The following is a 22,508-nucleotide window of genomic DNA, read 5'->3' as shown; positions in this document are numbered from 1 at the left end:
ATTATAAGACATCGTACTTAAAATATTTTGTAGCACCCATAAAATATATTTTCGAGGACAATTTAATACTGAACACATGTGGAACATATAAGATAACAACTATTGTATAGAACAATGAAACCAAATACGGGTCATGACTGAATATTTCTTGTCATCATAGGTTTAGTTTGATTATGTGTTTAAAAACTCATAAAATTGTATTCCTTACGTCTATTCGGAGTTGTCTGTTTATTTACAACAAGTGATGTGTTTTCATTTGTGCTCGTGGTCAATAACACCACTACTGGTTTCATAGTCCGGTAAATCTAGCCCAAAAATAGGGGTAGACTTGCATTAATTCCCAGAAAACATTTACATGGATATTAGGGACACCATTTCTATGAAATTGTGAAAATTTCCAATCGATCTCATGTCAGCAAAAAGCTTTATTCAAGGTGAAATGTTGCAAAAATGGGATTTTTGAATTTTTAGCGAAATGGTTAGTTTTACGATAAAATATGCCAGACAAAAATTATATGTGGACAATACAGCGTAAGAAATCTGTAATTGTTTTTTCTCAAAAATGGTTAGTGTTATGAAAAGTTAAGGACAAGTTTTGTAGATAATTGCATGATGTACAATTTTCGTCTGTCATATTTTATCACAAAATTAATCGTTTCGTTAAAAAATTCAGAAAAACCCATTTTTGCAACCTTTCGCCTTGAATATAAATTTTTGCAGACATGGAATCAATGGGGAATTTTCAAAATTGTATAGCAATGGTGTCCCTAACATCTCTGCAAATTTTCAGCTTTCTGGGAATTTTTGCAAGGGTCAATTGACCAGACTATCAGTGGTTTCTTATCGTTTGTATCGGAGGAGGGAGCGGTCGCAGCGCTCGGCTTATCTCGGCCACTTCCGACACCGCCCGGAGTCGAGATAACCTTCAACTCTGACCTTGTGCCAGAGAATATAATTTTATAAACATAATTCTCTAGTAGTTTTGAAGAAATCTTGTGGTTGCCTCACTATCTATTACATTATCTGTGGTATAAACTAGTTGCCATTTATGTTTGGTGTGAACAAAATTTAATATTTTGTATTGTGTTAATTCAAACCAACCCTTTATCAATTATTTTTTATTTAAAAGGCAAAAGGCTCATTATTACGATAAACTTCATCATACCCTTCAAAGCACGATTCGTCTGGTTTAGCCAACACCAAAACCCCAATGAGCCAAACTGAAGATATGGAAACAGAAAAAGCTGTCCAATATATTATTTTATAACGTACTAATGTCTCAAATTCCGAAACAAGAGAGCTTAAGCCCAAAAGTAAACATACTCACTATAGGAAACTGTAGGAAAATAAAATGCTGAAAAAAATTCCACCTATATCACCAGGACGTAAAAATCACTTTAAAATGTGTTATGGAGCGAAAATAAAGGGCCCTTTGAGACCGCAATTTAAAGCAAACAAAAGACCAAAATAAATCCTTTTCAAGTAGTTAACTCTACTATGACGTTATGTCATAGTAACCGTGGTGGGAAAACATCTATCAGTGATTTGCAATGATTACTTATCGGCAAATAACCTTATATAATCATATCGTCTTATCAGTTTCAAAGACGTTGTCCCTTCAATCAGGCACACCTAGTAGGCGTAATGTATGTAGAAAGGGAAGTCACAGAATATGAAATTTTGACGTTATCTGAGAGAAATCGCCCAATTATTAATGATCAAAGAATATATAAAAAAAACGTGTAAATAGTGTTATGAGTGATACCCAATTTGTCAAATTAACGCTTGATTCTGACAGCCTTCCTGAGTCAATTATGATACCGGTAAAGCTATGATTCCGTGTTTTTTATTGGCACATTGCCAATTCTCCATGGAATAAGGTTCGAATCTGTAGAGATTGCAGTGAAAAACATACACCTAAGTTGCATTGTTCAATCCTCCTCATAATAGTGAGACTGGACTTCCTTCTCTTCCCACTCCAGCTCAAACATTTCCCAGGCACAGTAGCTATGTTGTTACACAAAAGAGATTTTCACCGTTGAAAGGTCGAATGTCGCACGATAAATTTGATAGGTTACCTAACTATGATCTACATAATGTAGCTCGAACACCTAGGCCAACTAGCCCCAAAGCCAATTCTAACAAAAACCTATGTGAAACCCCTACAGATACGTTTTTACATCAATGTTATCGAATAAACAACGCCATAGATTCAAGAGAAAATTCCCGAAGAATGCTTTGGAAATACTTCTTAACATCTACAACAAGATATGGAATAATGAGGAAGATATACCTATACAGTTGAAAGTACTTAAAATAACCGCTATATTGAAACCCACTAAAAATAAAGAAGATGAAAAATCATATATGTCTTTATCATTAATATCATGAAGATTATGAACACAATTTTAAAGAATAGACTTGAGTGGCTTGAAAAAAAATTATTCCTGACATTATTTGGATTAAAAAACGTAGCTGTCAAGATTACTTACTTAACTTCACAACTGATATCCATGTTGTATTAATCCATAGAGAAAATTGTATTGTTACTGCAGTAACAATAAATAGTGCTTATGATAATGTATCCATACCTAAATTGCTGATAAAACTGTATATCGCTGGTATTCCAACCAAATTTATTATTCACTTCAGTAAATGGCTTGATGATAGAAGTCTGCATCTGATACTTCCTCATGATACTATTATAAGGCATTCATGTAAGGGCTTACCGCAAGGAAGTGTTATTGATCCTATCTTGTTCTCCATTTACATATCCGATATAAAAAACTGCCCACCAGAAGAAGTTAATTCAGTTCAGTTTGCTGAAGACATAACGCTATATACTACTAGTTACCAAAAATATGACAGTGTCCATAATCACATGCAGTAAACTAAATTATATAGTTAAAAGGTTTTATTAATTATAGCTATAATAGAATTGCAACAAAATATATAGCTAATAATTTACAAATTTGATTCAGCAATGACCTAATACTAAATTTCTCAGACAAATAGAAAATCATTGTACTAGATAACCATGGTTTAAAACATGCAATTTCGGTAGAAGGGTAACTATGAATATTTGCAGACGAGGACATGCAAATGTAAATTCTTGTTTTTATAAAACAGGAGATTTTAGTGTAATGTATTTGAACTACACAATGGCAAACGTAAAAACAAAATAACATATTCTATTAGAATTTCCTAAATACAATTATGCAAGACAACACTGTTTCAAGATAATAGAATCACCAAGTCCAACAAATATATCCTCAAGAAATGTACTAATCAACCTGTAGAAACAAACATATATAGAAATCTTCAAGGAAATTAATAAATTTGTATCCATCATTCAAAAAACAATGTAAAACTAAGCACAGAACACTTAGTACACATAAATGGTATCTTGTCCTAGGTTTCTACCCGTTTTCCACCTTTTTGGGATTGGTTATGCCTGAAGGACATTAGGCAGAGAAGATCTCAATAACTTTTTCGTTTCTCAATATCCTTCTATATTAGGGATCCCTAGGATATTATATACTATTAACTAACGGACATAATAGGGTTATAACACACAACTTTTTGTTTATTTTGTTTGTGTGTATTATGACTATCCGTTAACATAGGTTATGTTCGAGAAACAAACTACAAGTAAACTGAGTTGAAGATTGGAAAAAGAATGTATGTGATTCTACCATAGAGGAACTTTGTACCATAGAGAAATTTGTAATATTTTGGTGTTGGGGGTAATGGAATGGTGATGAGACTAAATACAAACCATGAGTCACTCTATGTGTAAATGTATTACATCCCATTAATATAATCATAATTTTACTGGTAACCACAAGAACCGAGTGATTTTTATTCTAAACCAATACCTGAAAAGAAAAATCAACAAAAAACGGTATACATAGAGGCTTCAAGGGACTTTCCCAAAGCCGGCCTTAGGAAAAAAAATAATAAAAAAGACCTTGCCCAGTTTGGTTGAACGTAGTGTCGCCCTTGAGCGCTACTATTAGATTTTTTCACTCTGACTGCCTCAAGACATAACATCGAACCCTACTGGATTCTAATGCACAAAATATTCTGAAAATTCAATAACTAAGGACATTAGAAATCAGTTTAAAAACAAATCTTCTTATAGACTAAACACACAGTATGCAAGTGTTTGCAAGGTTCAATGTTCTATCATAAACAACATTACAATGTTTATTTCCATAGTGGAAAAAATGAACAGTTTAAGATAATTACTGTGATTAAAAATAAATGAAATCGCAGAAGATATGTTGTGGTTTTCCTAAATTACGTTGGAACAAAACTAGATATATAACTTTTTGCCTTACTTGGGTACATTATTTTTTCACAACAAACTTTATAATTGTCAGATTAATTTGAAAAAATGAAATTTAATTAATATTATCACCCATTATTGGTGTGACAGTTTTACTTCAGGGCCCAAGAACATTTGGACCGTGTTTAAATCCTCGACTGTTTCAACTTTGACGACCGATATAAAAATATTGTTCCAGAGTAAAACTTATATAACAAAATACGAGCAATATAAAGTTTCCAGTTTACTTGTGTGGTAGTGAGCACTTCTGAGTTCCTCAACCAGTCAGCCAATGTTCCAGCAACCGGCATCAGGACAGCCATCACTAGATACGGCAGGAACGACATGAGCCCGGTGTTACTTACATCGTAGTCGTATACTCCTGTAATCAGAGGCGGTGTCAACTCTAAAGCTATTGAAAAATTGCATGTTCAATAAATTATTACTACAATTATAACCTTTATAACAACCTAGAACAATTTCTGCACGAGTATAATTGATTACTTCATTCAAACAATTTGTATTCATTGAAAAACCCAATAACTGTATTATTGTATTGGAGTACAATGTGTTTACTCTTACATCTGTTTATGTTTGATGCGTTTAAAAACTAATTTATTATAGTTAACATCAAATTCTAAATGACCCTTCTAAAAATGGAACACGTTTACGATGTGGCTTATTTCGGCTTATTTACGAACTTTTTTATATGCATCGTCGAATTGTCAATAATAATGGCAATAATAATCATTTTTACGTTAAATGTGTAAGTATAACGAGAACTTTACTTTTTCTCAAAAAAATATCAATATGTTTTTTAAATGTTACTCTTTGTACACTAAAGGTTACCTAAAATCTAATTCACATTAAAAATTAATCAATCGTACAATCAACGTGATATACGATAATCTTAGGTATTTATTTAAGCGCGGGAATAAATTTAAAATCCACCAAGACAGGCAAACAATAAAAACTAATTAAGGAAATACATAGCAACGTGTACCCCAACAGGCACACGACACATTTTACGAAATACTGGTGTGTACCCATCGGATCGGGTACACGACGGCAGTTGTGAAGGATCACGTGTACTAGCCGAGAACGTGTTAAGAACCATATTTAATTACTGCTTTAATATTAATTTCTTCAGCCTTGTATCCAATTTTATTTCTATTTTTAATTATATAAGTTAAGTTTAAGAAATTTCCATAACCATAACTTTGTCCATTTAAATAAAATAGTTTCCAATTCATTGAATGTACATCATAATATAACCCTCGGTGGAGGATACGTTTTGTTATTTCCATCGTTCAAACTAAGTTGTCCTACTTTAATAGTAATTATAGTGAATCCTTTTACTACATGCAGCTATTTAATAAAGTTGATACCTCTCATGAATATCGGCAGCATAATTATCAGTGTATTGAAGCAACAGCACATGCAGGTGAGAGCCACAACTATGGCCCATACAGGCATCGACGTGACGAACTTGTCCCAAGGATATATAATCTGTATAACAGTCAAATGTTGCTCAATTCCTTGGAAAAAGATGTTTTGGATGTGTATATAATCTTTGTTTTATTTTTAAAATTTGTTAGATGCACATTTTTATACACTTGTCTTGCTTTCTAAAATTAAGGTTTACATCCAGGGTCCTTTAATTCAATGCTTTGGAATTGTGATGGGGAATTTTAAAATAAACATCTCTCATTTCAAAATCTGTCAAAGTGTTTATGGGAAATATTATAGTAAGGTAATTTAAAAAAAAACAAAAAAATGTCAGCAACCAAGAGTAAGCCTTCAAAACATCATTGTGAGTAGCCACCCGTCGACTGTGTTGTTCTAGTATGTGTTGGCAACACGACAGGTCTGAGACGACGAACGCTAAATTATCTATTCGACTCTGTGTGTTTTCAGGTTTTAAAAACAGCACTTCCTGTTCCTTATGACACTGCATTCTACTGACAATTGTATGGCTCAATACATCAACTGCCGCCAAAACTTTGTCTTGTCGTTGCCTCTTTTATGGAGGTTGTTATTATTGTGTTAATGTTACAATATGCTGTTAAGTGTAATGTATTGTGTGTAAGTATATACTTGTACAAAATATACGTATATAGTGAAAATTAGGAAAGAATGTTCTACAGTAGATTTTAAACGCAAGCATCTGTGTTCTCATTTGTTCTCAATGAATTAATTTCCTCCAGTTTTACACTGCTAAAACACAACAAAAATGAGATGCCATAGCAGTTTCTATTACTTTATACTCTTTTATGTTATCAACACATTTTGCATTAATAAAAAACATCTAATTAAAACAACAAAATATAAAGTAACATATGAAAAGCAATACCACGTGTTAACGCAACAGGCATTGCTGAGATTGCATCCAAATTCCAAGTCTATAGAAAATTTCATTCTTCACATGTCCTGTGTGGTGTTCAGAGAACCATGCAGGTATAAATTTGTACAACTCTCTTTCAAAGCTATGAAGAAATGAAGTATCATGCAAAATGTAAAGTCTGTAGATGACTGAACTGTTTTCAAAATATGTTACGGATAATTATGCTAGATGTGCAACTGTGTTACTTCTTAGAATCCTATATGGTCGTAATCTGTTAACTAAGTTATTTTATTTTTATTATTCAATTTTCTCGCTGTCTCATAGCTACATATAAAGCCAAAGTAAAAATATTTACTAATGCTGAGCCAAATCGTATGGAGTGGCACACTACATGACTAGGCTCGAAGTAGAAGCTTCATGCAAAATTTCAAGTCCGTGCGTCAGTTTGTTCTCAAGGTACTATGCAGACGGACAGACAGAAATCAAATTTGTTTCGTCTCTTAAGTAATAGACTTCACTAATAAGAAACAGTACCATTACTTACATGTTTAGGAATATAGTCATTAGGTCCACAGTCGAGATTGTCTCTCAGGTACTTTAGTTCCTCTGTGGAGATGTGAGGGTCGTCTTCCGGTTTGTCCTTCACCACAGTCCACCAAACAGCAAACCATATTAACCCGATTATACCTACAAACATTAAACATTATACTTAAATATGAATGAATACTAATTTGAAAACAATTCAAATATGCATGTACAGTACTTTATAAACTAAGGTATACTTTATATACTTTAGTTTATACTTTATAAACTTATGGTAAATATGTTCAGGTCTAAATTTTTCGTGTTCGTGATGCATAATTTGAATAGAGTATAATTTCGAATCACTCAGGCAAGTACATTTTTGGGCTTGTTTTAAATAAAATCAGCTATAAAGTAAAAAAATTTGTTATTTAGTAAAAACTTACATTACTTTTGGTTGTGTATAACACTGTTTCCTTGTTAAATTAGTCATCTTAATAACATTTATAAATTGTATTATTTAAGGTTCCCTGCTTATCTACATTTACCTCCCTTAAGGCGCAATCCCTCTGCTGCATTAATTATGTATAAATTGTCTGCAATCACTATGTTTTGACTTTGTTTGACAATTTGTTTTTTAATCCACAACTATAATTCCTTGACAATATCTGAACATCGGGTAGTTTTTCACAACAATGTGGCATGAGCGGAAGGCTCCTTACTACATTCAAAAACCATTAGAACCCCTATAGCCAGCAATTCTCGTCATTATTTTTGTTTCAGTTATTTAAAAAGGATTCTAACCCTACATAGGATTCTACCCTAGGAAATTGGTGAAATAAAGAAGAAAAGGCATGTCAGTTGTTTAACTCACTTGTAATGTAGAAGACGTACGACCAGCCTAGGGTTTTGACGATGAGGCGTAAAACTGGGGGGGTGACTACGATAGCAAAATAGCTGCCTGATAAGGCGGTGGTAACCAGGCGAGCCCGCTCCTGGGGAGGCGCCCATCGAGACCAGACGGCGATAATACTCGGGTAAGTGACACCCTGACACAGGCATAAAGATTAGTTCACAGGCGATTATAGAAATTCTTTTAAGAATAGAAGTTTTCATGTCACTTCTTTGCACTGATACTGCCCTCTGGCCATAAAAACAATAAATGTCTTCCTTAAAATAAGAGGAAACTATGTACTAAGTTTCAAATTTCTAGTATCAAGCGTTATCGAACGCAGGGAGAGGTGTGCAATGACACAGTTTTAAGAATGAACTGTCAGGTTCTTAATAAAGACGTGTTATAACAATATCTATACAGTGCAGGCAGACCACGATGTCCTATAGCGACTGAATTGATAAACCTACTTTCTTTGTTTTAACAAAACCCCCATATTTCGATTCAAAAAATTCAGGAAAATAATTCTTATTCCCCAAAAATCCCTTAAAATGGGATTTTTAGGTGGGGTAGGCATCATTTTTTAAATATTTTCAAATCTAAAGGTAGATCGAAACATACCTAATTTTACCATAATTATCTTGTTTTTCAAGTTTTCATTATTTTACTTCTTGTGTACAGAGTAGATAAAGAAATGTCAAATTTGTAAGGTGTCACCGTCTTTTTGTTCCTATTTTACTTTTACTTCGTTAAATATTGTAGCAAATCCCCATTTTTATTGAAGGTTACCAAAAAAGTACTCTTTCTAAACATATGTTACAATAGTCACTTTTCTGCACAGTCCCAATGTTTAAAAATTCCATAACTTTGGATATTGCGAACTCTTATTCTAACTTTTGGAAAATAAAATAGTAAGGTATAGTTTTAATTACACCTATCAATAGCTCTCATATAAACTAACATTTATTGTATTTAAAATTTGTTGTTATCTTATTATTGTTGCAAAATAGTGCCAAAAATTATAATTTTCATGATATTTTTTTGCATTACATTGTTTAATCTTTTGAATTTTCCGCAGATACTTAGTAAATTAATTTTTGAAACTTTTTCTCTTAGATATTGAAATTTAAGTAGTTATTATTCCTACAACAATCTATATTCTGTTTTATTCCAAAATTATGTTATTCAACTAACGTTATTTACAGATGTTCAAATTGTAATCCATTGTTTTCCAAACAGAATTATACCCTGAAACCTATATAACCTATAAACCTATAATTATATAGCCCCTAGGACCTCTTTTCCGATTATCGATTGAACTGCAGCCCTGATTCATTGCACCAGGTTCTATCGAGTTGTAGGCCTTGGTGCATAAAATCTGTCTTTTAAATAAAAAAAAAAAAAAAAAAAAAAATGCCTTTATTGACGAGTGACACATCAGCTCAATACTGCTTTACAGCACAACTCCTAGTCAAAGAACTTACACTAAAAATAACAATTAAAACATATTCAACACAAATTCAAAAACTGACAACAAGAGTAAGAAAGTAAAATTAACACACAATCAAAATAATATCAAAACATATGAAATAACAAATAAATAAACTATCTATACATGTGTGAGACTGATATTGCTTCAGTCTCTTTTTGAAAGCGAGACCGATAGCTGCTTGAGGTCACAGGGGAGATCATTATAAAGTTTAGGCCCGAAAGTAGGAGAACCCTCTCCTTCCCACCTCAAGCCTAACCCTTGCAAAATGCAGTTGTAGCGCGTCCTGTCGGGTACGCGGAGAGCAACCTCCCCCCCGGGTCACAAGTCTATCCACCAGGTACCACGGCTCCCGCGCCGCCAGCACACGGTGGACTAGAGTGCAAGTCTGCATCCTGCACACGGGCTTGTGTTGGCAAAAGTCCGGCAGCATCCCGAAATGCAGACACATGCTCCCGTCCACGGAGGCTGAAAACAAAACGGACAGCTGCGTTCTGCAGTCTTTGAATACGGCTCATTTCATCATGCGTGATGCTATTGCCGTATGCAGGGAAAAACAGTAATATAGCTCTGACAAGAATTATTGATTGTACCAGTTGGAGCTTAGCTGCAACTGGTAGGATGGTTCGGTATCTGTACAGACCCCTAAGCCTCCCCAAAGCCTGTTGAGAAACATAAGTGATATGGTCAGAGAAGGTGAGACCACTGTCAAGCACCACGCCCAAAGTCTTGACAGGCGTCACTCACCCTTTAGCAACTCGTCACCAAGTTTGACTTGCACAGCTGCCTCAACGACACGTTGGATCATGGTGGGAGGTTTGCAACATGGATTACTGTGCATTTGTCAACATTCAATTTGAGACCGTGCCTTATCGACCATTGACTTATTCTCAAAAGATCAGAATTGACTGCCATAATAGCTGGGTCGATTGAGTTCAGCTCATAAGATAGATGCAATTGGCAGTCATCTGCATACGCATGCACGTTGCAGTGACGCACACAATCGGGTAGGTCGGCTGTATAAAGGGTATACAAAAGAGGGCCCAGACAACTTCCCTGCGGCACTCCTCTCGATTTCTCGAGGGGATGTGAGACTTCGGAACCCATCTTAGTCACTGTTCTCTGTTTTTTAAATAAGACTTAACCAGGTAATTGCATCGTCCTGAAAGCCCAGATATTTTAATTTCGCAAGCAGTAATTCATGGCTTATGGAGTCGAAGGCTTGAGAGTAGTCAAGCATAACTACAGAGCTACACCTGCCTCTATCCCTCGCCTCAAACAAGTCTGCAAACATATTCATCAACGCAGTGCAGGTGCTATGGTTTCTTCTGAATCCTGACTGCAGTTTAGGGAGCAATCGTTTCTGCGTTTACGTATTCAACAATTTGTCTAGTTACTAATTTTTCAAGGACTTTCGACATAGCTGGTAGTATAGATATTGGCCTCAGGTCATTGACATCTTTCGGGTTAGGTTTTTTTGACAAAGGGTGAACTATACTTGTTTTCCCACTCTTTGGGAAACTCACCAGTTGACAAAGATTTGTTCATTAGGTGGGTGATAGCACCAATGGCATATGGACTGACGGCTTTTGATCATTAAAATACTTATGTCATCTACTCCAAACTGCCCTGGAGGTGATCTCATTTATAGCCGACTTTACTTCGTCCTCTAAATATTCTTCTAAAAACAAAAAATTATTGACCAAGGCCCCACGTGTCTGTCGATAGTAGTTGTTTATCAGTTCTTCGTCTGCTTCATAAAAGGATCCCATATTTTGAGAAATAGTTATTTATTTCATTCACATTTTATATCTGCTGGGAGGTGGTTTTTGCTCTTTTTCTTCACTATATCACTCTGCTTCAGGCACGTCCAAAACCCCTTAGAATCCTTACAGTCAGTCAGTTTTTCAAACAAGGAAATTATTTTTTTCTTTGCGTACAACACCGTTTAATCTATTTATAATATTTTTATATTCTATCCAATCACGCTCTGTTGTTTTAGTCTTTGCAAATTTTTTTCGTAACTTATTCTTCAAATTTGTTAAGTCAATAATTTCTTTATTTTTCCATGGTGCTTTCTTCTTCGTTATTCTTTTTGTCACCAAGGGTGCCAAAGAATCAAAAAAATTACTTTCTACACATTTGAAGCAATAAAAACTATTTATACATCTCACCTCCGTCATTTCATAGGTACATTCCATTTTACTTTACTCAGCCTGGCTAATGCACCCTCAATGTCAAACTTTGAAAAATCTCTATATGTTACAAACTTGGCAACGGTTTTTTTTTTCTTTTCTACACACATTAGACTGCAGTAAATGAGTTTATGGTCAGTAATTTTCATATTTCCTGTGATCCAAAATACTCGAAACATCAATCACCCACACGTTTCAAGGTGAGTCGCTTTATTTGTTATTATATGATCTATCAGTGTGGATTGATGTGGCAGTAACTCGAGTAGGTTCCGTTATGTGTTGTACGCTATTTGTCATTTTTAACAGGCGACCGAAGATGTTTGACTTCTTGACAGTGACTTGACAACATATTGATGTTAGTATCACCCAAGCATATGACTGAGTCCACTTCAACTGCGATGTCCACAAACAGTGCCTGGAAAGAAGGAGTCGAGGCAGGTGCTACTAAACACTAGGCGGCCTGTACACTATGGCAACGGCGAGCTTAATTACCCCTTATTTTAAGGACTACAGAGATAAATTCTATGCCTGGATCCACGCTAGGTATATTCTTTCTCTCGAAAGTCAAACCTTCTTTAATGTAAAGAGCCACACCTCCTCCGGCTCCTACTATTCGGTCAGCTCTCAAAAGCGTGTATCCAGGTATCTCGTAATGGTCAGAAGGGGTGCTGGGACTGAGCCAAGTTTCTGATACTCCAAACAAATCCAAATAAAAGTCATCTAGAAATGATGACATCTCCTCGAAACCCGTGTTTAAAGGAGCGCATATTTAGGTTCCCCACAGTATTAGTCGGGCCGATAGCCGTCCCGAGCCTTTCTCGGCTACGGCTGGTAATGTCGTCTGCTCTGGCTATGTTGCTAACTTCATTACTAGTTGGATCTTAAACTCTGTTTTGAATTCCTTACTATATTTTGTAATTGAATTTGTGTAAAATGGATATATTACGATATGGTAATGGAAAAGTTTATAAAAAAACTGATAACAATTTTCAATATATAAACTTAGCTATCCTGACATACCTCAAAGAGACCCTGAAAGAATCTGATGGCTATCAGTAAGTTGGCCACACCAGTGTGGATCACAAAAGGCGTAACAAGACAAAACAGTGCTGTGGAGGCCACCCCCACACCGAACACTCGACTGCCACCCAAACAGGCACCTAGCCACCCTCCTAGAATCTGGGTGGCGACATATCCAAAGAAGGAGGCGCGAGTTACTTTTGATATTTCATCAAAGTCAAGTGTAAAGTCTTGTTTCTGAAATCAGAAGCACACAAAAGGAGATTTATAAATAAGAACAGAGTTGTGTCAACGCTTGGATCAATATTGGTATGGGATTGTTTAATCACAGTACCACACATTTACTTTTGTACAGTTCCTTAAACAAATTAAAAAAAAACTCTTATTAAATTAAGTAGAATACAAATATTTCAATAACTTTTGTGATTCAATATTATGGAATGATACGGTATTCTAACAAATTTACATCCTTAGATCGTCCACTGTCACACCATACATCAAAGGTAAAATCAGTTTGCAGCGTATGTTTGTAAATCTAATTATAATTTCAGTAAAACTTTTCTGTTAGTTGTCAGAAGATCCATTTTGTATTACAATAAGAATGGTTTTGCTCTGAAGGAGCCCTTTGGAATGAATCCTGAGAATCTCCCTAAGAAACCACCTGTATATTGTCCTTTATATTAAACTAAAATACATTTAGTCAGAAATTAAAGAGAAATTTAGCCAACTAAAAATTAGTAATGTAAATCTGGCCATAAGAAGACCAGTTATCCTACCATTTCATATAGTTGAATTTTTTTAGTAACTGTCATGCAACTTATATATAATAACAATTATTAGACTTCTCGGTATAATATTTCCTTTAATATTTCGCCATTTGCCGTTTTCAAAAAGGTATAATAAAAAATAACACAGCAAACAAAATTAACATAAGTAAATAAATAAAAATTTACATAAATAAATAAACAGAAATTTTTTAACATGTGGCTAACAGCAAAGAGAAATATCATATATATATATATATATATATATATATATATATATATATATATATATATATCAATAGCTGATCTAGGGCCAATGCAGCGAAAATTCCTGTTCTATTTTACTCTATTCTTTGATTTAGTTTCAACGCCAATATGGCATTCTTTATAAATAATTTTTTATAGGGGACAAATTAATACAATCGGACATTCCATCCTCATTACATATTTGGTACCACAGTAGGAAACATAAACGATATCTGTTAAAATTAACAAAAGTAATCCAACTTTGGCAATCGTATTTTGTTTGATAAGCCACGAAACATAATTTGAAGAGCTTAAAAATTAAAGGGCTTGTATTCTTAAATATCTCTTAGCCCACTCCTCTTCTCTAAGAAAAGAATCCTACCTCAAACACTTTGAATTTCGTACTTCAACACAGAACACTACTAAATTTTTGTGATGGCTGATGGCTCACCTCCACAACTGTTCCGTTGCCCAGGGTGACTTTGTAAGGAGTTTTCATGGGATCGATAGTGTAGACAAAAACGGACCTGAGGCTGTCCTCGATAAGGATCCCAAGGAACGCGAGGAGTGCTACTAGGTGACGTCTTCTGTACCCCGTGGGCCTGCAACACAATATAAGAACAAATCTTAAAAGTGAAGAAATCACTAAATAATGGTTAGTTTCAACTGGACGATACTGTTTGTTTAGTTAATGCAGTTGGAGAAATATAACTTCAATATAAAAATAACTGTTATCACAAGCTTTTATCTTGTAATGTATTTTAAAACGTTGGCATTTTCACTGCTTCAAAATATGGTAAGCAGCATCAATCCTCATACCATCGGAAATCGAAGATCAACCTTAAAAAACTTGGGGACATACCCCCTCCGCTCCTAAGCAGCTCACGAACCCGAGATTAACGCTTGGTCAGGACCAAAAACAGATATTCGCTGGCCCGTATTTAGGCACGTGCTATTATGTGCTGACGCACAGGGTGGACAGATTTGAGGCACGGAAAATTTTTAAATATTATTTTTATATCCATATTAAATTAATTACAAAGTATTAAAATAATTACAATACGCTTTGTAATGAAAGAAAGAAAGAAATTTATTTCTCAAACAACACCTTACATACATACATACATTTAATAGGTATATCATGAGAAATATTTAATCCTCCAAGGCTTAGCCTGATTGGAGGCTTTACTGCAAATTTAAATATCACCGTTCAAATGGCAACTAAATTATATAAACAAAAATAAAGTAATTATACTTAAATCTATAATACACAATCAAATATACAATAAATACTACTCTTCCAAACTACTACAATTTATAATATGAACTTACAAAATCATTAGACAAAACTACTTAAATACTTATTGAGAGAATTTATGATTTAATAACTATAATACTTATCATAACTATAATAATTATAATATAGGGCAATATACAGTAAGTAAAGCAAATTACAGTGGAGTAAAGTAGGAGGGAAAACTAAAACAACTAATTACAAATATAAAACAATAAATCTTCAATATTCTGAACTGTAAACAACCATAGTCTTAATTTTTTAAGAAAAACATTTATATTACTTAAATCTTTTATGTTGTTTGGCAATTTGTTAAATAATGTAGGTGCTAAAAAATTTAATGATTTTGTAAAGTATGTGTTTCTTGGCTTCGGTACGAACACATTTTTATTACTACGCAGTCTGTTAATATACTCATAATTTTCCCTACAGTTTCTACTTCTTAAGAAAAAAATGTTTAGTACCTTATATACATAAATATATCTTAAAGGAAGAACTTTTAAGGAACAAAAAATTGGGAAAGAATGTTCAAATCGATTACTTTTAGTTATTATTCTCATAAACGTTTTCTGTGCTGTAATTATAGGTTTTAAGTTTGAGACATATGTGCCTCCCCAACACACTATTCCGTATTCTAACCTACTATGAACTAATGAAAGATATAATGTTCTTAATAAACTATCACTACACAAAGTATCATTTTATTTGTTGCATGATGCCAGGCTAGGTTGTGTAAAAGAGGGCAGCGTCCGCATCAAATCGTAAATAGGTTTGTGTATGTTGTTCTAGATGTTCTAGCGCCGCATACCACTAATCTTATCGGATCACAAAGTATAGATACCAAAGTATAAACATGAACTACGAACTCACTAATAGATATGCATTAAAGTAAATTACATTTAACTTTTAACTTCATTTATTTCTGTGTTAAAGTATATACAGCAGATCAGTTTCAAAGAATAGTATTCACTTTTTATTTCGATAGCAGTGAAAAACGTCACCTTTTTGGCGCTTTTCAAGTAACTGCAACTATAAAACACAAAATTCGGAATCGTGTAATTCGATTACGACAATTTTTTTTAAATACTTATACGTGTAATGTTTTTGAGTGTTTCGGTTTTATAATTTTTGTAGAATTCGAATACAAGTTGATGTCAATTACATTATAAACCTTTATTCTTGAGCGGGTAGTTAAAAAATTCGGCGTTCGTCATGTGATGAAGCTCTTAAAGTTACAGTTCTTATTTTGGACGGCCATAAATACTTTTGTTTATTGCTCCGTATTTAGTTGAATTTATATGTTGCACTTCTTACAGGTTATGTTGACTGTATGTTTATAACGTTGAAAGCCTATTTTTTACTTCGATGAACACTTAATCATTATTAATTTTTAACATAACGACGTGACGTGAATATTTTCATATCTGCAGAAAATGTTACCTAACCTCAACGTTTTCTACTGACCACACTACAGAAGAACAAGGCCATAGTGTGGTTCCGCACGGTCCGTGGTATGAAGAGCAACTGCTGTATAACATATAACTCTCACAGAAGTGGCAGGATCGTTTGACTCCAATCAGGAGCAGGCCATGGTTCAAGTACAATAATTGGCAGCGATTAGACTTTTGCTTATGGACTCTTAAATGTTTATTTACCTCTTTAAAATTTGTACTTGAATCCCTGGGAGATAATCTAGCTTCATATTGCTTTTGGTTCTGAATTACAATTAGTTCATTAATGTTAATATCACATTAAGTTTTTATCCATACATGGTTTTATATAATTCGACGACGTTTGATTTGTTATTTTTTATTTTAATATTTATATGAACTAAAAATTGAATCTGCAGAGTACTAACTAAACATGGCCTTTACCGTTGAAGAAACAAAATAGGGCAAACCGTGTGTGGTTGTAAAATGAATGTCCTCAAACCAGTATGAAAATGCCAAAGTCAACGCGTCACTAAACATTTGAAAATGGAACTAACCCTATACAGTCTATTAGATCTTTGTCCTCGTCTACATTATTATTAGAATTAACTCTATCAGAGGAATTTCTCAACCGATTACGAGTATTTGAAAACTAAAGACAAACTCGTTGCGCGTATAAAACAGCTAGAATTTCGGTGTCTTGTAGTCGAAAGAGTAAAGAATCCTCAGAGAACTGTGGTTAAGTATTTTAATATCCTGTGTGAGATTTCAGCTGTAAAAATAAAAAGGCAAAGAGATGAGGCAACAGATAAAATTACGCAAACCTTAGTTTCAAGGTAACTGTCAAATAACTTTTGGTATGGTATAATTTCACAGTCAAAACACTGAATTCCATGCATTTAATTGTATAAGTGTCCCGAAACATTGCATTTTGCTATCCCCAGCGCCAAGACAACTCACCAAACTACAGGAGATTGCAGACATGTTGAATTAGAAAGTACCGAAACATCATCTCGCCAGTAAGTGAAAATAACCAAGAAGCGAGTACTGCGGACGAAGGAACACCCTGGAGCCTGTTGGCCTGTGAGTGTAACAGTCTATCATCGCGACTCGTGGACTTTATGGCGGGTCTCTTCTCGGGACATGCATGAGGGCTGCGGGCGAGAAAACTCCCTAGAGCCCGTTGGCCTGCGGCTGTGAGTGTGATAGTCTATCTTGGAGGCACCTCGACTCTATGGCGGGTCTCTCCTCGGGACATGCATGAGAGCTGCGGGCGAGAAAACTCCCTAGAGCCCGTTGGCCTGCGGCTGTGAGTGTGATAGTCTATCTTGGCGGCACCTCGACTCTATAGCAGGTCTCTTCTCGGGACATGCATGAGAGCTGCGGGCGAGAAACTCCCTAGAGCCCGTTGGCCTGTGGCTGTGAGCGTGATAGTCTATCTTGGCGGCACCTCGACTCTATGGCGGGTCTCTTCTCGGGACATGCATGAGAGCTGCGGGCGAGAAAACTCCCTAGAGCCCGTTGGCCTGTGGCTGTGAGTTTGATAGTCTATCTTGGCGGCACCTCGACTCTATGGCGGGTCTCTTCTCGGGACATGCATGAGAGCTGCGGGCGAGAAAACTCCCTAGAGCCCGTTGGCCTGTGGCTGTGAGTGTGATAGTCTATCTTGGCGGCACCTCGACTCTATAGCGAGTGCCAACGTGCAAGAACACTAGCCACGAGGCTCAACTCTTATCTGTTCGCACTACCACTTTGAATTTACGAGTTCAGTTGGATTAAATTGGTAATAATTCACCTTCAACTTCTTTTTCATTTCAGAACAAATTCTATATTGAAGTGATCTACATAAAATGATCAACTTCTTCCTAGTTTTAAAACCTATTGATAAATCTTTAAAAATAGAAACACTGTATCTGTTAAGGCTAAGAGTGAAAGTAGCAATTGTTCTGATAAGACTAGTTAGTAGAATTATTTAGATAAGAACTTTTACTTATCATTGGCGATAGTTTTTGCCTTGACCTTAAACATATTTTCTAACAACTAATGCTAAAATGTCACGTTTATAGTCTCTGCTATCCTAGTGAATCAATGACTTGCATTTCCAGAATGATATCCATTATGTAAAAAAGGCCTTCATTTAAATATAACTGATACCATTACTATGCCAAATTATATAGTTACTATTAAAACTAACATGAATAGGTGGTTGAATTTAGAAGACAACCACGAAGTAAAACATATTTTAAGTGTAATCGTATATTAAAGCATAACTTGGTGTCTTTTGTGTTGTTGTAAATGGTTGTATGTGTATCTGCCAGATGATACGGGGTTGACTGGTGGATGATGGGAAGGGACGGAGAGGGATGGAATACCTGTGAACGACGAAAGGCACAGGGGCGCACAATTATTAAATGTAGTCATGGGTATTATTTGATCTTGACCAGAGAAAATGACTTCACGAACTCGGTATTAATTTGAGTTCAGGATTAATGATAGTTTCAAGCTAAATGGTTAAGGGATAATCCTGAGAATTAAACATGAGTAGGAATATCCCAGATTCAGCATTATTAACATGGGCTCTTATGGGAGTTATTTTTAGCGCATGAATGTCAACTCTTCTGCATCGCCAATGTTGTGATCGGTCGATCTATATCTGTCCGGGCTTGGCGTGCAATGTCAGCAAGCCGTCGTTGGCATCTTGATGACCTATTGGCGCGCATTGTTAACGATGCCGTGGAGCCGCGCATATGTGTCAGTCACGTGGTCTGTTATGGTGTGACAACGTCTCGCGCCTGATTTAGAGGTGGGACGACATCTCACGCATAATAGCCAATGCGTCTTTCCGGCAGTTTTTCCGGTCTTTTGCGTGCATATATGGTAGTAGTGCAATCTGTTAGAGGTGTGGCTAACAGAGTGTACTGTCTCAAGCGCCGTGCACCTTTACTGGATATAGTAGGCTCGCATTAGTGACAGTGTCTGAAAACAGGCACAATTCAGACACCGCAAAAGCATGTTGAGAACCTCTGGGAGTCAGAGATTGTGCGAATTGATTTCTTAGTAGAAATATTAGCACTTGATAATAAAAACAGTATAGTGCGCGAGAAGGTGTTATCTGTTTTCACATAGTTGTTGAATGAGGCATAGGAATGTATAACTGTAGTGGTGGCTTTCAGGAAGTTCTTTAAATAGACAGATTAGCTTAACGCTGCGATCTCCGAATATTGAATTCTGTATGATCGTAACAAACTACGCTTTCATTTATTGTAAATAATAACATATCACCCAATCAGTGGCGATCTATATATAACCTAATCGTTCGCGTGCTCTCTAGTCTCGCTTGGATCTGTGTTAAGGAAAAACTATCACGCCGCCACTAGACTGTTATGTACATATCACATAATCTATCGTGTAATTGTACGGTTGTCATAGTAATCGTTTACTTATATGAGGGCATAGCTTTGTGGCGGTTTCTAAATTTAGCGGTTACCTTTGAGCGGTAAGGACCTACTTCTTAAGGGGAGTCGGATGGGCCTATCCCCGCAATGTTAATTTGATGAAGTTTAGGTACCATTATCTTAAAAACTGTAAATGGTAGCCAGTTAATTCTTTTTTTATTCTGCTTCTTGTACTTTCCTTAACATTTTGAATACAGGGTTATAAAAAATCTTTTCATATAAACGTGTGACATATTTTTTCTTTTTATGCAAAAAATATCATAAAAAATTACAATTTACTCTGATGTATAAAATTAAGTACTGAACATAAGGCAATAATATGTATTCAAAATGTAGATTATTACTTAGGGAACAAATTAAAAAAAGAATCAACAGGCTACCTATAATAGTTTTTTAGAAAAGTGTACCTATCGAACAAAAAACATAGTTTTTACAGAAAACGCATTTGAAGTTCATTGTAACCAACTCTATAAAAATACAAAAATAAACTACAGTTAATAGTGTCCAGGGGCATATGCTGGGTTATCAGGATCCTCTTCTTCCTCAAGCAACTCTTCCAGTCTTAATTTGGTTAATTTTGCCCTCTGCCGGCACTTCTTTTTAAATTCCTCGATGGCATTTTCTGCTTGTCGGATTCGGATCTCATCTTTCTATTTCATTTGTCTGACCAAATTTTTGCCAGGCTTGTAGCCTAATTGTTAAAGCTAAACATCTCACGATATTACCTTGATTGAAGCAAGCAACAGCCTCATATACACCTAGTTCAAGGGTTGACCTTAGCATAAATGTATCTTTAGGAAGTCGAGACCAAATTATGTTGTTGACGGATTCATTAGGGTTTTATGTACCTCCGTGTAAATATTTCCTTTGAAGGTCTGGTGAAGCCAAGTCCCTAAATATTGGTTTTATTTTGTCCATTACCACTTTAGGCAGGTGGAAATGATCTTTATGATCATAGGCCTCCTTATTGGCCATCGCTCTCTGGTACTTGCACGTCAAAATCTCTTTGCAATTCTTTAGAAAAACAGCTATAAAAAAAGAACTAACTATCATAAAATCTTAAGTGAAGTATTTTCTGAAAAAGAATGAAACAGGGAATACAAAATCACATAAAAACTATTTTCGGTAAAAAAGAATTTTTTGCCCATCCGAGTCCCCCCTAACTTTTTTGGTGGACATACTCAGTATACTTTAATTGTGTTAAACCATTGTGCTTCTATAATCTACTAAAATCATTCAATATATCGTATATCGCAATGAATTGTATAGCTCAACAATTTTTTATTTTGTGTCTAATAGCTCATAATGGAATATGCACGTGTATTCCCCACAGATGTGACGATTATGTGCTTCTATAATCTACTAAAATCATTCAATATATCGTATATCGCAATGAATTGTATAGCTCAACTATTTCTGACTTTGTGTCTAATAGCTCAGAATGGAATCTGTACGTGTAATTTCCACAGATGTGACGTATGCCAAGAGGTTCAGGCTTTACGACTACAGGACCACCTTCCAATTCAATCAGGACCTTCTACTCAAGTGACTGACATAGATTGCCTCAAATAGGGTTTAACGTCACTAGTGGAAAATGGTAAAGAAGGCGTTTCTCCTGATCACTTGGGTTTCACACTAAGCTATGTCAATCTGTTACATAGATACCCCGGCCCCGTAACCTTCGAACCTGTCAATTAAACAAGCGCAGATGTTATTTGGGTTATTTTTGCGGAATAATCCAGTCAAACGCGGATTCTATATCATCTAGTGATACGTTTGTCGCAAAATGTTTAAAAAGCGTGAGTACTGCGGTAAAAATATCCTCTGTGAAAATACTTAAGTCAGTGCGCAAGTATGGAGAGGTGTTTTTCGAGGTGTATGGAGATTTCACAGCATCTGATCACCAGTGTTATATAAAAGTAGATCACAACAAACCAAAGACTCAAGACTTTCCGTACATATCCTTTAACTTGAAAACCCGACAGGATAAGTAATTCTCTACATGTAGTAAACTTATACGTGCCTCAACGGTTCTGTTTTAAATGCATTAAAGGTAACGATTGCCTTATCGGATCCTAAACTAAAGTGTTCAAATTGGATCCTATCGGTAGGAATATTAAATTCAGTTACAGTTCACCTTCCACTTAGTGCAGCATCTGGTCTAACGCTGTGACAGATTTGACTCCTGGAATCTGGAATCAACATCCATCTGAAGAGATCCAAAACAGGAGGATCAAAACTAAAATATTCAAATCGGATCTTACCGGTGAGTTCATGGATCATATCATGGAGGTAAGAACAAATTCTAAGATGTGTGCGTTGTCGCTCACAAAGGGCAACGTTTTGATTTTCAATTCCTCCTGAAATACTTTCTAAAAGAGACAAAGTTCACTCCAAACCTCATCACTAGGGGAACCATAGTGATACTTATGGAAATAGACAACGTTAGTTTTATCGAGTCGTTGGATTACTTTCCGATGGTACTTTCCGCACTCCATAAAGCCTTCAATCTACCATCACAACAGAA

At 35.3% G+C, this 22,508-nt stretch overlaps 1 protein-coding gene across 1 annotated transcript in view; it reads right to left on the bottom strand.

Annotated features, from left to right (window-relative positions):
* Positions 1-22,508, bottom strand: part of LOC124356962 (vesicular glutamate transporter 1-like) — a 52,123-nt gene that overhangs the window by 17,767 nt on the left and 11,848 nt on the right. Inside the window, exons 2-7 of the mRNA XM_046808300.1 lie at positions 14,254-14,404; positions 12,793-13,029; positions 8,071-8,245; positions 7,219-7,361; positions 5,719-5,839; positions 4,579-4,712 (exon numbers count right to left, since the gene is read on the bottom strand). Of these exons, the coding sequence (XP_046664256.1) occupies positions 4,579-4,712; positions 5,719-5,839; positions 7,219-7,361; positions 8,071-8,245; positions 12,793-13,029; positions 14,254-14,404 (961 nt within the window). The remainder of the gene's footprint in view (positions 1-4,578; positions 4,713-5,718; positions 5,840-7,218; positions 7,362-8,070; positions 8,246-12,792; positions 13,030-14,253; positions 14,405-22,508) is intronic.

The sequence above is a fragment of the Homalodisca vitripennis genome, chromosome 3 (genome assembly GCF_021130785.1).
Source record: "Homalodisca vitripennis isolate AUS2020 chromosome 3, UT_GWSS_2.1, whole genome shotgun sequence".
NCBI lineage: Eukaryota > Metazoa > Arthropoda > Insecta > Hemiptera > Cicadellidae > Homalodisca > Homalodisca vitripennis.
This window is presented reverse-complemented; position numbering and strand designations above follow the sequence as displayed.